The sequence below is a fragment of the Chironomus tepperi genome, unplaced genomic scaffold (genome assembly GCF_022539635.2).
Source record: "Chironomus tepperi strain 1889 unplaced genomic scaffold, CSIRO-AGI_Ctep_v1 contig_170, whole genome shotgun sequence".
NCBI classification, from domain to species: domain Eukaryota; kingdom Metazoa; phylum Arthropoda; class Insecta; order Diptera; family Chironomidae; genus Chironomus; species Chironomus tepperi.
In genome coordinates this window covers 165012-179705 of record NW_027226292.1, presented here as the reverse complement: position 1 = coordinate 179705, position 14694 = coordinate 165012, and the positions used below count along the sequence as shown (strand labels likewise).

Below are 14694 nucleotides of genomic sequence, written 5' to 3'. Positions count from 1 at the left end.
TAAGTATATGAATATATAGGGGAAAAACACACAATAACAAAAAATATTGTGAAAAAAAGAGATCTTTTAAGTAGTTCTCATCCTCACAAACTCTTTATTCGTTTGCTGATCGCATAACGAAACAGTAGTAATTGAGGAACAGTAGTGATTTTTGTTTTGTATACGTTATTTATTATAAACTAATTAACAAGTGTAAGTACTAGAAATCATTTATGTGATTAAATCATAGCTTATATTTCTTAAAAAAAAAAAATAATTTCTCAAGAATTTTGTCATAAAAAAACATTGATTTAATAATTCTTATCATAAAATTGGAATTTTGTCAGCATGTATTAAGCATAATTTTTGTCGATGACCTTAATGACCACAAAGCAGTCGTCACTTTTGAAGTTGGGTTTTTTTCTTCAAAACGATTTTAGTGAAATACTTCTACAATACTAATAAACAAAAAAATTCACTGAAACTACCATTATTGACTATAATTTTGCATAGCAAAGAGTTTCTTTTCTGTTAATTATCATTGGCTCTAAAATATTTTCTGTAGATTTTTTTCGTATAACTACCTACATTAAATAAGTTTTGTCTTTTAAAAATTATCGAATTCTAAGCAGACATATAACACAAAAAGAGTTTGAAAATTTTTAATCAGTTCTACAGAAATTATTGATTAAATATATTGCAAATTTTTTAACTTAAGAGAATGCTTTATGCTGATATTGTGTGTTGAATAATTTTTAAATAGTAAAGGTGCTAATTTATAAACATTTCTTGGTAAAAAAAATAAGAACAAAACCAGTTTTGAGAATATCAGACATGACATTTTAATTGTTTAATGCTATCATATTTAGTATACACTTTGTATATTAAAGTTTATTAACCGCAAAATACAATAAACACTTAATTATTGCATTACAATTTTACAGATGTTGATTCGAGGATTACTTCTGGTGTTAGGAGTAATTTTATTGACACATGCAGATGATAATGTAGATGAAGCTATCAATGCTGCACTTGATAGTAAAAATAATGCTGTTGCAGATGATACACCAAAAGTAAGATTTAAAAAAAGAAGCATTTGTTGAATAATTTCATTTTATTTTTATAACTTTTTTTTCAGCCATGCAATAATGGAAATGGAGAGTGTGTTCCTTACTATCTTTGTAGCGAAGGTAAAGTCAATACGGATGGATCTGATCTTTTAGATATTCGTTTTAATGAAGAAAATGAGTGCATTGATTACTTTGAACAGTGCTGCGATACAGGAGAAGTTAAGGTATAAATTCATAAGATTTATTAAAGCGTTTATTTACGTAATTAAAAAATAATAAAATTAGACTGATCCAGTACTACCCGTGACAACGAAGCCAATTGTTGGACAAGGTTGTGGTCTTAGAAATGCTGAAGGCGTAGGTTTTAGAATTACTGGTAACAATGATGGCGAATCCGAATACGGAGGTATGACTTAAAAATTCAATATAAACTTAGTTTATTTATATATTAATTTTTTTTCTAGAATTCCCATGGATGTTGGCAATTCTCAAAGAAGAAGTAGCAGCAGAGCAAGTTCTTAATGTTTATCAATGTGGTGGAAGTTTAATAACTCCAAACGTTGTTCTTACTGGTAATTTATTTCATTTTTTTTTTTTTTTTTTTGGAAAAGTATTATAATAATTTTGTTTGTAAATTTAGCTGCTCATTGTGTGGACGGGAAAGCCCCAAATGTTCTGAAAGTTCGTGCTGGGTGAGTAGATTTTGTGCTTGCTGAAATATTACTTTGACATTATCTATGTATATTATTCCAGTGAATGGGATACTCAAACGAAGAATGAGCTCTTTCCGCATTCAGATCATTCTGTTATTGATGTGGTTATTCATGAAAAATATTATAAAGGAGGTCTTCATAACGATATAGCGTTACTTTTCCTTAAAGATAGCATTCCACTTGCGGAACACATTAATACTATCTGCTTAGCACCTCAAGGTCAAGTTTTTGATGGAAAACGATGCTTTGTTTCAGGTAATCACAATAAAAGAATATTAAAGAATTGTTTATAAATTTCTAAATGATTAAAAAATTTCGCTGGAATACTAGGTTGGGGAAAGGATGTTTTTGGAAAAGAAGGAAAATATCAAGCTATTCTCAAGAAAATCGATATTCCTACTGTTCCATTTGCTCAATGTCAAGATAACTTAAGAAAGACACGCTTGGGAAGAAGATTTATTTTGCACGACAGTTTCATGTGCGCTGGTGGAGAAGTTGGTAAAGATGCATGCAAAGGAGATGGAGGAAGTCCACTTGTTTGTCCAGTTGATGGAAAAGCTGGACATTATTATCAAGCTGGAATAGTCGCATGGGGTATGAAATCTAAATTAATGTATAACAACATAATATCAAATACTTTATTTTTTTTTTTCTTAATTAATTAATATTAGGAATTGGATGTGGCGAAACAAATGTTCCTGGAGTTTATGTAAATGTTGCTAAGTTCCGTACATGGATTGACCAGAAGATTTCAGCAAAAAGTTTGCCGACAACTGCCTATACTATCTAATCTAAATAATTTTGTGTTATTAAGAAATAATGTTTCTTCCAACAACGTTCTTCACAACGGTCAAAACATTTTCAAATTTACTTTTTAACTATTATGATTGCTCGACATTTTACAATTTTTTTATTTCCACTAAACGTTAAAATAAAATTTGATATTTTTAATTTTGGTGAATGATGTGTAATTAATCTGGTTTTTTTTTAAACGTACAATTATTTTTCCACGTAATCAAGAGGTTTTTGTATTCAATCCAGTTTACTTTTTAGCGCTTTTTCGAGTCCCTATTAAAATAACGAATTTTAATAATTCGAAACTTCATTTTTACGAACACTTCATTTTTTCAACCGTATCATTTTTTCGAAAAATTCTTCATGCAAATCTCTTATAATTTTCAAATTTTAAAAAACCGTTGAATTTACTATGCATTTATACATACACGTTTCCAATGTTTTCTAGAATAAAACTGTTTATTTACATTAAAAACAATTAAATTAGCTTAGTTCATCAATATAAGAAGAAAACTTAGCTATAAAATATATTTTTAAGATAAATAAAATGCTTGAAGAATTTAACGGTTTTTTAAAATTCGAAAATTATAAGAGATTTGCATGAAAAATTTTTCGAAAAAATGATATGGTTGAAAAAATGAAACTTTTGAAGTTTCGCGTTATTTTAATATGCTCCGCATTTTTAAAACTTGTTTTCAAAAAGATAGCTTAATAATGCACTTTGTTCTTTCGTTCGGGTCCGGTGCTTTTCGCAGCTATTACACATCGTAGAGAGCTCAGGATTGTTTTATTAGCTCCGTGCTATTGTGTTATTGCGGGAAAAAGCATTTAAAAGTCTCAAGTCATAGCACAAATACTATAATTAATGATTTTTCATTTCGATAAACAACAAATACAACAACACGTTTTTTGATTGTTTTACAGTGTTTTTCTATGTTCTTCGATGTTTTTACAGTGTTTACAATTCAACAAAGTTTTAATTTTTTTTTGACCGTTTATAGTTTGAATTATGAAAAGCCGTTAAATGATGAAATTCTTAAAAATCTAGTATGATGACTCGAAATTTACTGTTTTTTGTGTCTGGAAGTGACCTGGATCCTAATGGATCTTGTTTTTTGGGTCTGAAGTGACATTTATCCTACTGAATCTTGCTTTGTGGACCGGGAGGTGACCTGGATCTCGTTTTATAGATCTTGAAGTGACCTAGTTCCTACTGGGTCTTGTGTCGTGGGTAGGGAAGTGACCTCGATCCTACTGGATCACGTTATGTAGGTCTGGAAGTGACCTGGATCTTACAGGGTCTTGTTTTGTGGGTAGGGAAGTGACTTGGTTCTTACTGGATTTTGTTTTTTTGGGTCTGGAAGTGACCTGGGTCATACAGGATCTTGCTTTGTGGACCGAGAAGTGACCTGGATCCTACTGGATCTCGTTTTTTTTTATTTATCGAAAACGGTTTTTTAATCAATTACTGATCGCTGGGACAAAAATGCGCTTAAGTCCTTCGATCAGTAAAACGAGGACTTTTGTAATTTTTTGTTTCATTCATGCGTTACAGACAAACTTAAAGATTATTTGTGCTCTATTTCTGGGCAAATCAACAAAAGGCAAAAATTGTCGAAAATTTGTTTATCACAATTTTTTTAATTCAACACTTAAAAATATGTTGTGTTAACAAATTAAGTGTGTTATCACACAAATTCACAACTTAAGAGTCTAGGAGGACAAAGTGATAGATCAGTTGACAATATGAGGATCACGAAAGTTTGTGTTGAATTTGGACAAATTGATTAAAATCCCACAATCAGCCGAATGATTTTTTTTTAAAATTAAGATACTTCAGCTACTTAGGTACAATTAGGTAGCAATTAAAAAAGTTTTGATCCTGCACACAAAAATATAAGAGTTCTTGCTTTTTACGGATTTGCCCTTCTCAAGTTACTTGAAAAATAAATAAGAGTGAAAAGTATTAATTGTTTTAATGGGCAACGCGGATACTAAGTTGAATTTTAGGAAGGCAATAATTCAATTAGCCAATAAAAATCAGGTAATATAAAACTTTAAATGAATTGAATATTTAAAAAAATAAGTTTGAAACGAAATCAATATTTTTTTTTAATTCGTCATAATTTTTTCTCAATTGAAATTTTTGTTACAATAGCCAATTAAACCGGAAGATGCTTTTTGGGAGCAATTTTGGGCTGAACATCAGACATCGGTTCAAGGTAAAAAATCATGTTTTAAATTACTATCGAAAATCCAAGTTTTTACTAAAAACATCTGTTTGAAAAAAAAAATTTATAGACGTTTTCGCACTGGTGACATCAAATGAAATAAGAAAGCTACGTATGGAACAACCAGAAAATTTGGCAACATTATGCTACAAGGCAACTGAGCGAATAGTTAAAGCAGTAGACAGTAGCTGTAGAACAAGTACAGACCAGCAAGCAGTTTTGAATTGCACAAGACTGCTCACACGAATTATACCATATATTTTTGAAGACAATGAATGGAAAGACTTTTTCTGGTCATCTTTACCTTCAAGCGATAAAAATGATTCAACACCGTTAGCTCAAAGTTTGATAAATGCAATTTGTGTATGTTGAAGTATTCGTTTATTTTTTCAGATTTAAAAATCTTGTTTTCATTTTAGGACTTGTTGTTTTGCCCTGATTTTACTGTTACTGCGACAAATAAAAAATCGGGTCCTGATAAAGCTGAAGAATTGGCAAATATCGATAGCTGTGAGTACATTTGGGAGACTGGAGTTGGTTTTGCGAATTCTCTTCCGAAAAATAGTCAAATGGAAGCTAGAAGGTGTGAACTCTTGAAGCTTTTACTAACGTGCTTAAGCGAAACGATGTATAGACCACCAAATATTAATGAAAATCAACCAAATAGATGGATTCAATATTTCACAAGTGCTGAAAATCGACATGCTCTACCACTTTTCACTTCTTTACTAAACACTGTTTGTGCTTATGATCGTAAGACAAATATAATCATTATTTTAGGAATAAAAATCAATCAATAATTTAATTTTTTTTAGCAATTGGTTCATTTGGAGTTCCGTACAATCATTTACTATTTCAAGATTTTCAAGAACCTCTCGTAGAAGTTTGCTTGCAATTATTAATAGTTACATTAGATCATGATGTCATATCATGCAATACTCCATCACCGACCTCTTCGGTTGTTTCATCGTCATTCAATGCTGAGGAGACTGTAATAGATAATTTGTTCATCAATTATTTATCAAGAATTCATCGAGATGAAGATTTTAGTTTTATGTTGAAAGGAATAACAAGACTATTGAATAATCCTTTAGTGCAAAGCTATTTGCCTAATTCTACTAAGCGGCTTTACTGCCATCAAGAGTTGCTAGTTTTTTTTTGGAAAATTTGCGACTACAACAAAAAATTTCTTTACTTTGTGCTTAAAAGTTCCGATGTTTTGGATATCCTGGTTCCAATTTTATACCACTTGAACGATTCACGTGCTGATCAATGTATGAAATAATTTGTTGAAACTGATGGACTTTCTTTAAACGCATTTTCCTTATATATATATATATATATATATATATATATATTTTTTTTTTTTTTTAAATTTGGCTATTTCAAAATACCTAAAGTATAAAATATATATTTTTGAGGAAATGCAATTTTGTCTGTAATATCTATGCTAATTAAATTTTTTTGAATTTTGTAGCTCGTGTTGGACTGATGCACATTGGCGTGTTTATTCTACTTTTATTGTCTGGAGAAAGAAATTTTGGTGTTCGACTCAACAAGCCATATGTAGCAACCGTTCCTATGGATATTCCTGTTTTCTCTGGAACTCATGCTGATTTATTGATTACTGTCTTTCACAAAATCATAGCTACTGGACATCAACGTCTTCAGCCATTGTTTGATTGTTTACTAACAATTTTAGTAAATGTTTCTCCTTATTTGAAGACTCTTTCGATGGTAGCAGCAATCAAACTATTGCATTTACTAGAAGCTTTTAGTACACCATGGTTTTTATTTAGCTCTCCATCAAATCATCATTTAGTGTTTTTCCTCTTGGAAATTTTTAATAACATCATTCAGTATCAATTTGACGGAAATTCCAATTTAGTGTATACTATTATTAGAAAGCGACAAGTATTCCATACATTAGCAAACATTCCAACTGATATAAGTTCGATTAATAAATGTTTAAATAATCGAAAAATGAGTGGTCGAACTCAGAAAACAGCAGGTTTCATGAAAAAATTAGAGTTAAATAATGATGAAGATGATGATGATGACGAATGTGAGAATGGGAATGAGAGTCAAAATGTTGCACACTTGTCGGAAATTACAGAACCCAATAAAATTGAATCTGAAATTATCGGAGAAGCTAGCGATGAAGATAATAAGAACGATAGTCAAGACGTACAGCCAGGGAGTAAACCAGCAGAACCTTGTCTGCCTGGTACTTTAAATGCTACTCTACTTGAAACACCAGCAATAGGTCAAATGACGGAAAAAGAATCGGCTCATCCAAGTCAGCAGCTTCTTAATGATATAACAACAAATACGGAGCATACATCTGCATCGATTACTGATATAACAAATGGTGAAACCGACATTAATCTTGACGAAAATAAGTGTGTAACTCCTATTAAGAATGCAACTCAAACATTCAAACGTGCAATAAATACAAGAGGCAGCATACGTGTAACTCAAAATTTAACTCAGAATAATCAGACCGTTTGGCGAGCTAATTCGGATTGGGTTCAGTCTTGGCGAGCAAAATTACCTCTTCAAACTATCATGCGACTTTTACAAGTCTTAGTTCCACAAGTAGAAAAAATTTGCATTGACAAGTAAATAATTGGATTATTAGTTAAAATTTAATTTTTCAATTTTATTTTCTTTTCTCTCCCTTTCCCCCTAATTAGGGGCTTAACGGATGAAAGTGAAATTTTAAAATTTCTTCAACATGGTACATTAGTAGGACTGCTACCTGTTCCTCATCCGATTTTGATAAGAAAATATCAAGCAAACAGTATGTATTAACTAAATTTTTCGATAAATTAGTTTTATGTCTATTAATTGTTTAAAAATTTATATAGGTGGAACTACAGCTTGGTTTAGAACATATATGTGGGGTATAATTTATCTTAGAAACGTTGATCCTGCTATATGGTACGAAACAGAAGTGAAGCTTTTTGAAATTCAAAGAGTATAATTTATAAGAACTTAACTTAGGGACCGTTCACTTATTACGTTCCGCAGAAAAACAAATTTCTAGAACCCAACACCCTCCCCTCCTTGTAAGAAATTTCCATGAAAAGAAAAAAAAAACATAGACCCCCTAAGAGCGAACGTAATAAGTGAACGACCCTTTATTGGATTTCAATATAATAATCATAATTAAAATTTTTAGTGCATTTTTATGAATTTTGTTGCAAAAGTGAGTTTAATAATACACCCTGTAATACACTTTGTTCTTGTTCAGCTGAAAATAAAAATTGTATATTATAAAAGATTAAATTATCAAATAATTAATGACCGCTTGTTCAAAAATGCGCTGAAGTCGTTCCAAGTTTTTTTGTATTTTTATTTTTTGTTTTATTATTCTGTTTAATGTAATGCATTCTCGCTTAATGATTTATTTTAAATATTAATTAAATATTTCATATTTTATAAATCTTCTATATATGAATAAAAAAAAAAGTTGAATGTATTAAAAAGAGTGGCAGCAAAATAAATTACATTTTCGTTTTCAATCAATAAATTAAGACCATGTTTCTTCTTGATAACGTCCACATTTTATCATTTCAGCAACATAATTTTTATCCTCCAGTACCTCTTCGAAAGATTCTCTGACAGATTTTGGCATGTTTTTTGAATTTCCAGATACAAAGACATATCCACCTCGTTGAAAAATCAAATTTTTCAATAAAGATTTTTCTCTTAGAATCAAGTCTTGAACATACCTAAAAATTAATAAAAGATACAAGTTGATTTGAAATAATTAATAATTAAATACTTACACTTTTTGGTCATTGTCTCTTGAAAAGGCACAAAAAAGATTTAAGTTCCCTTCATTTTGCATCCTTTTCAATTCATCTTTACAGTGAAAATCTTTATTTGAATAACGACATCCAAAAAACAAGACAAACTTATCTTTAAAAGTATTTGCAGAAAATTCGGCATCTTGAAGGACGGCGCGAAATATCGCTAATCCAGTACCGGGGCCAACCATAATGATTGGTGTAGTGATAACTTTGGGAAATTTTAATGTTCCTTTCTTAATACAAATTCTTATCCGGTCTCCAATTTTTAAATCTTTTAACCAATTCGAACACAAACCTTTACGCTGTGATTTGAGTCTTGTATAGTATTCAACGATAGCCACAAGAATATCTAAACGATTACTGTGTTTACTGGAAGCAATTGAAAATGCACGAGGTTTAATTGGTTGAAATAGCTCAAAAAGCAAATCAAAAGTTAGTTTTGAAGTAGCATGGGGAAAGTCTTGTAAAACTTCTAGAATTGTTCGCCTTGGTCGATTAACATAATTCAATAATTCTTCTTGTCCTTCGAATGAAGCAAACTCTTGCAATTTTTCCTTTTCCAATTCATTATCGCAATTATATGCAAGAACTTCGAAAGCTCTTAATTTGGGACGTGAACTCAGATCCCAAAACTGACTTGCAATTGTTTTCATTGATAATGGTTTCTTTAAAAAAACTGGAGCTGGCATTTCTGAAATCAAAGAAGAATTTAGGCATGATAAATAATGCATAAATAAAGTTAATATTCATTTATTTCATAATGTAAATTCCTCGATAAAATTTTTATCAAGTTTTTATTCAATTTCATCTTCTTTCCAACCATCTTCATCAGACATAAATCTTCTTTTGGCCGTTGTATTCATGTATGGGCGATAAACCCATTCTGTATCAGCCGCTTTTTCTTCATCAATTGTCCCTAACAAAATATGATAAAGTTTTAATTGAAAACGTGGACCAAGTTCTGTTAATTCAAGACTATTGTCAACATAACGATATGAATGATGTCGAAAGCTTATAAAATCATCATGGTTTGCAAATGTTATTGCACGTTTAGAATCTTCTTTTGGAACAGGAAACAAATATTTTAAAATGGACATTGTACGTTCGCCCAATTTTGTTTTAAAATTATGAAAAATAAGATGCGGTTTTGCTTCAGGCATAGTTCCAATATCGGGAATTTCGTGTCTAGTAACAATATCAGAAATGTTAAATTTTGCTGTTGGGCCATAAGGCAGGTGGCAAATCACTAAATTGGTCGGAACGCCTCGTGTCTCGTGAATTATAATCAAATCGGTAGCGTCATTTGCTCGACTCGCATGGACTAACTGTTTAATATCATAGTTTCCTCTATTGACACGTTGTGCATTTGGTATAAGTAATCGGAGCTCTTTTACAAATTGTTTTAATGTGTTTGATGGATTATGGCTAGTAGTAATTAAAATTTTTGGATCCTGACTTCCAGCGTACAAATATTCGTCGTCTTGGGAATTTGCTGTATTTGCTCCTCCATTAATTCCACTTGTTGTTGATGCTTGTTTTGGTCCATCATCACTCCACTTTAGTTTTTTCTGCAATTCTAATGCATCTCTCCTTAAATCTCCATGAATTGTCGTATGATCTTCCAAAGATTTTTTAATTCGTTCTTTTTTCTCTTGTAACGATTTATGCTTTATTTCGGCAGTTTTTCTGTACAAATACTCTCGACGCAAACGTGCTTGTCTTCGAAGCATTTTCTTTTATAATGAAAATTGAACTTTTTTTTAATAATATTAATTCTGAATTTTAACACTCGTGTTTTTATTCAGCTATTCAGCAAGTTTTGTTTACAAAACGCAAGTTAAGTAATATTGCAAGTAAATAAAAAAATTACAAAAGTCCTCGTGTTATTAATCAAGGGACTTAAGCGCATTTTTGTCCCAGCGATCAGTAATTGATTAATAAGTCACTTCCAGATCTAAAAAACAAGATCCAGTAAGATCCAGATCTAAAATCAAGATCCTCTAAGATTCAGGTCACTTCTAGACCAAAAATACAAGATCCGGTAAGATCCAGGTCACTTCCAGATCTAAAAACGAGGATCCGGTAAGATTCAGGTCACTTCCAAATCTTAAAAAGAAGATCCAGTAGAATTCAGATCACTTCCAGACCTAAAATACAAGATCCAGTAAGATCCAGGTCAATTCCAGACCTAAAAAACCAGATCCAGAAGCATCCAGTATACTTTCAGACCTAAAAAACAAGATCCAGTAATATTTGGGTCACTTCCAGATCTAAAATATAAGATCCAGTAAGATCCCGGTCACTTCCAGATCTAAGAACCAAGATCCAGTAAAATCCAGATCACTTCCAAATCTCAAAAACAAGATCCAGTAGGATTCCAGATCACTTCCAGAACTAAAATGCAAGATCCAGGTCACTTCCAGACTTAAAAACCAAGATTCAGTAAGATCCAGGTCACTTTAAAAAAAATTCAAACATTTTTCGGTAAGCACTAAAAATATCCAAAAACATTGAAGAACATTGTAAAACAATGAAAGAACGTGTTGTTGTTTTTGTTGATGTTGTATATAAAAATGAAAAATTGTTTATTTTAGTATTTATGCGTTGATTTGAAACTTTTAATGCCCAATAACTTTATGGAACTGATCTTTTAAAACCATTTCGAGCTCTCTACGATGTCTAGATAAAAAGTTTTTAATGACAGCCGAACGACTTTTTTGATTAAAATTTCAAAAATCCACTAAAAAATGTTTACATATAAAAGTGAGAAACGCGCTAGAAATTTGTGAAGTTAACTTATCATGTATTTTTAATAGTAAAAAATTAAGTCGTTAAAGATGAGTCGAATGGAACTAATTGAAAGTATTATGAAAGATCTTTACGTAATGCATGCACCAAAGAAACTTTATAAAAATCATATTCAAAAATGAAAAATCATTGGACGGTGATTCCACCGATGAATTTTTTCACAAAAAATGATATTTCTCTTAATTTACTCACTTTTTCACTACTTTTAATGCCTTATATCATGTATTTACCTATTTACTATCGTTTTATGTCATCTAGTACCTTTAATACACTTTAATTAAGGAAATATTTCCATTTTTATGCCCGTTACTTATACTTTTTTTGGAATTTGTTGTTTTTGACATCATTCAAAACGAAAATATAGACTATTTAAACACTTTTAAAGCTTCTTTGGTAGTCTAATCGATGGTTCCTTATCTAATACATCTTATGTTGTGCTTATTAGGGCTCAAAACCAAGCTATTAAGCTAAAATTATTAAAAATTCTCATTGTTGAAAAAAGTATAAGTAACGAAATTCCTAATCCGCGGGAAAACAAATTTTTAAAATCAAAATTATAACTTAATTAACAGCAATTAATTTGATTAGAATGCTGTTTATGATGTTGAGTGAGAAAATAAAGATGTTTATCTGGTATTCTTGAAGTGTCAACTGAATTAAATGTCATTTTGGAAATGATTAAATTTTAAAGAACACGGATTATTCAAGTAAAAATTTTCAAAATTCAACCAATCGGTGGAATCACCGTGGACTTGATTTTAACAACTTTTAGTCGTTTTTGAAAACAACGGACGGTTCATTTATGTATTGCCAAGAAGATGAAATCAGTTCCAAAATATTAAATTTAATTAAGTAAATTCAATTGCTCAACTCACCCTCATTATCCTCAAGAACGACAGTATCTTCAGCGTTGATGTCTAAATTATGTTCGTTAAAAATTTTAAATAACTGTTCAATATTTTGCTGAGAGTTTTTAGGTCTTATGTAAGCTACATCACCAACTTCCCAACTTAAATTGCACCGATCAAACGATATTAATCTAACATCTTGAAAATGGTCATCAGCTGTAGTTCTTAAATTTCTCTATAAATAATTGATATGAAAAGTGATGAAATAATTAATATCGATTAGGTATTAAATAAAGAAAATATAATTTATTACCAAAACTTGAACATATCCATTTGATATAGATTCTTCAAAAAATTCAGGTCCATAAATATCAATATGAGGTGTATTTGATTGAACTTTTTTAACTGTCCATTTTGTAGTTTTAAATGTACTCGGCAATGGATTTATTCCTAAAGAAAGAGGTTCGATTTCATTGATTTTATCCCAGAAATCAATGATCCATTTAGAAAGCGTTCCACCAATTCCTAAGTCGTGCTGATCATCACATAAAGCAATGGATAAAATTGAATTTCCTCCAAGTTGTAAAATTCTTTTATGCAATTTTTTCGCGACAAAATTAAATTTCTGATAACTAGAATCGCCCAAACCGATTACTCCAAAGGAAAGATTTGATAACGAGTTTGTCGGAAGATTTTTACGTAACAAGAATTTCCAAAATGTTTTCATATTCTCAGGTTCCTCTATAATATCATAATTTAATTAAAAATTTAAAAACTATAGTAAATCGCTCATACCTCCACATCCAGTTGTTGAACATACGAATAATACCAGTTTCTCATCAATTAAACTTTTAACATCATAATCATCCATAGGCTTTACAAATCCATGACAATGATACCGTTTAGACTCACGCCATATATTTTCGCTCACTTCTTGTGCTGTTCCTGTTTCGCTTCCATATAAAATTGTTAATTTCCTTTGAGACATGTGTAAACTTCAAAATGACATGTATTTCCTTGTAGTAATAATCAACTATAAGTTGTTTATTTACAATTAAAGCCGTGCTGCAGCTGAATTGAGTTACAGCAAAAAAAAAATGCATAATTCATCGTGTTATTTATCGAGGGACTTAAGCGCATTTTTTCCCTAGCGACCAGTAAGTCAGTACCCGACCTACAAAACGACATCCAGTAGGATTCAGATCACTCCTAGTCCTAAAAAACGAGATTCAATAAGATCCAGGTAGATTCCAGATCTAAAAAACGAAATCCATTAGGTTGATCTTAATGTAGTAGGATCCAGATCACTTCCAGACCTACAAAAAAAGTTCAAGTAAATTCCAAATCAATTTACTGGAACCACAGGGCGAAGCCAGGGGCTTAAAAAGAAAAAGCTTGAAATTTTTGTATGAAATTTCACTAAACTTCACAAGTCAAAAATTCTATTTTTAGCCGGCTTTAGTTAAGGTTTTAGCCAGCTAGTATGCGTTTAGCCAGCTATAGCCGGCTAAAAGAAAACAACGAAATTCGTTAGCCGGCTAAAGCTAGCTATAGTTTAGCCGATTCTTAGCCGGCTATAGCGAGCTAAACATGAATCGGCTTCGCCCTCTGACAGGAGCCTGAAGAATTTCATCATTTAACGGATTTTTATAATTCAATCCACAAAACGGTTAAGGTGAACTTAAACTTTGTTCCGGAAACACTGTAAAAAAATTTAAAACATTGAAAAAACTGTAAAACAATAAGAAAATGTGTTGTTGATGTTGTTTATCAAAATGAAAATTTGTTAATTATGATATTTATGGTGCGATTTGAAACTTTTAAAAGCTCGGCGCCGCAATAACTTTATGGAACTAATATTTTAATTCCATTCCAAGCCCTCTGCAATGTCTGGATTAAAATTTTTTAACGTCAGCAGAATGACCGACTATTGTGTCTTATTAAGCTACCTACTTTTTTGAAGAAAAAAAAATGGTTTTTAACAAACGGTTATGGCAAATAATATGTTTGAATTAATTAAATACCTACCTACGTAGATAAACCCATTTTTAGCATAACGAATAAAAAATATTTGAACGAATTTTGTCTAAGAAACATTGCGAAACGTTGCGTTCAGTGTGATATTTTTTTCTAGTGTGACCTTTTTTTTTGAGAAAAAAGGCAGAAAGATTCACTTTGTCATGGTCTATAACTTTCAAAGTTGTATTTAAAAAATATTTATTTCACTTAGTTGAAATCCCCTTTTTATGCAAATTATATATTTGCCTTCCAAAGTTTAAACGACAGAGACAAAGTTGAAGTAGGTAGTTTGAAAATTTTAACTACACATGTAATTAAATAGCTAGCTAACCTCAAAAACTCGGGAATCGTTTTTTATTTTGTTAATTAGAATACTTGAATAGACATATTTACGCGTACATAAAGCGCCTAAT

The 14694-nt window shown here is 30.8% G+C and overlaps 4 protein-coding genes across 5 annotated transcripts; 2 read left to right on the top strand and 2 right to left on the bottom strand.

Annotated features, from left to right (window-relative positions):
• Nucleotides 1–43: 43 nt before the first annotated feature.
• LOC139088766 (phenoloxidase-activating factor 2-like) lies at nt 44–2733 on the top strand. Its single transcript, XM_070638046.1, has 9 exons — nt 44–192; nt 924–1052; nt 1118–1273; nt 1335–1455; nt 1514–1621; nt 1690–1741; nt 1803–2017; nt 2093–2356; nt 2434–2733. The coding sequence occupies exons 2-9, from the start codon at nt 924–926 to the stop codon at nt 2550–2552; spliced, it is 1164 nt and encodes a 387-aa protein (XP_070494147.1). The 5' UTR covers nt 44–192; the 3' UTR covers nt 2553–2733.
• Nucleotides 2734–4449: 1716 nt separating this feature from the next.
• Nucleotides 4450–8079, top strand: LOC139088668 (protein HID1). The gene is made up of 8 exons (XM_070637923.1): nt 4450–4601; nt 4716–4779; nt 4859–5151; nt 5208–5541; nt 5604–6062; nt 6266–7409; nt 7485–7591; nt 7659–8079. The coding sequence occupies exons 1-8, from the start codon at nt 4536–4538 to the stop codon at nt 7772–7774; spliced, it is 2583 nt and encodes an 860-aa protein (XP_070494024.1). The 5' UTR covers nt 4450–4535; the 3' UTR covers nt 7775–8079.
• Nucleotides 8080–8133: 54 nt separating this feature from the next.
• LOC139088669 (NADPH-dependent diflavin oxidoreductase 1) lies at nt 8134–14368 on the bottom strand. Of its 2 annotated transcripts, XM_070637925.1 has the most exons (6): nt 14291–14368; nt 13058–13278; nt 12576–13003; nt 12290–12497; nt 8583–9297; nt 8134–8525 (listed from the first exon to the last, which is right to left on the bottom strand). In XM_070637925.1, exons 2-6 carry the CDS (start codon nt 13248–13250, stop codon nt 8324–8326), a joined length of 1746 nt encoding a protein of 581 aa, XP_070494026.1. In that variant the 5' UTR covers nt 13251–13278; nt 14291–14368; the 3' UTR covers nt 8134–8323. The 2 variants fall into 2 exon arrangements, with proteins under 2 accessions (XP_070494026.1, XP_070494025.1); XM_070637924.1 differs by lacking the exon at nt 14291–14368 and having other exon boundaries at nt 8136–8525; nt 13058–13764.
• On the bottom strand, nt 9341–11051 carry LOC139088671 (U3 small nucleolar ribonucleoprotein protein IMP4). Its single transcript, XM_070637926.1, has one exon. It carries the CDS (start codon nt 10334–10336, stop codon nt 9401–9403), a length of 936 nt encoding a protein of 311 aa, XP_070494027.1. The 5' UTR covers nt 10337–11051; the 3' UTR covers nt 9341–9400.
• Nucleotides 14369–14694: the final 326 nt, after the last annotated feature.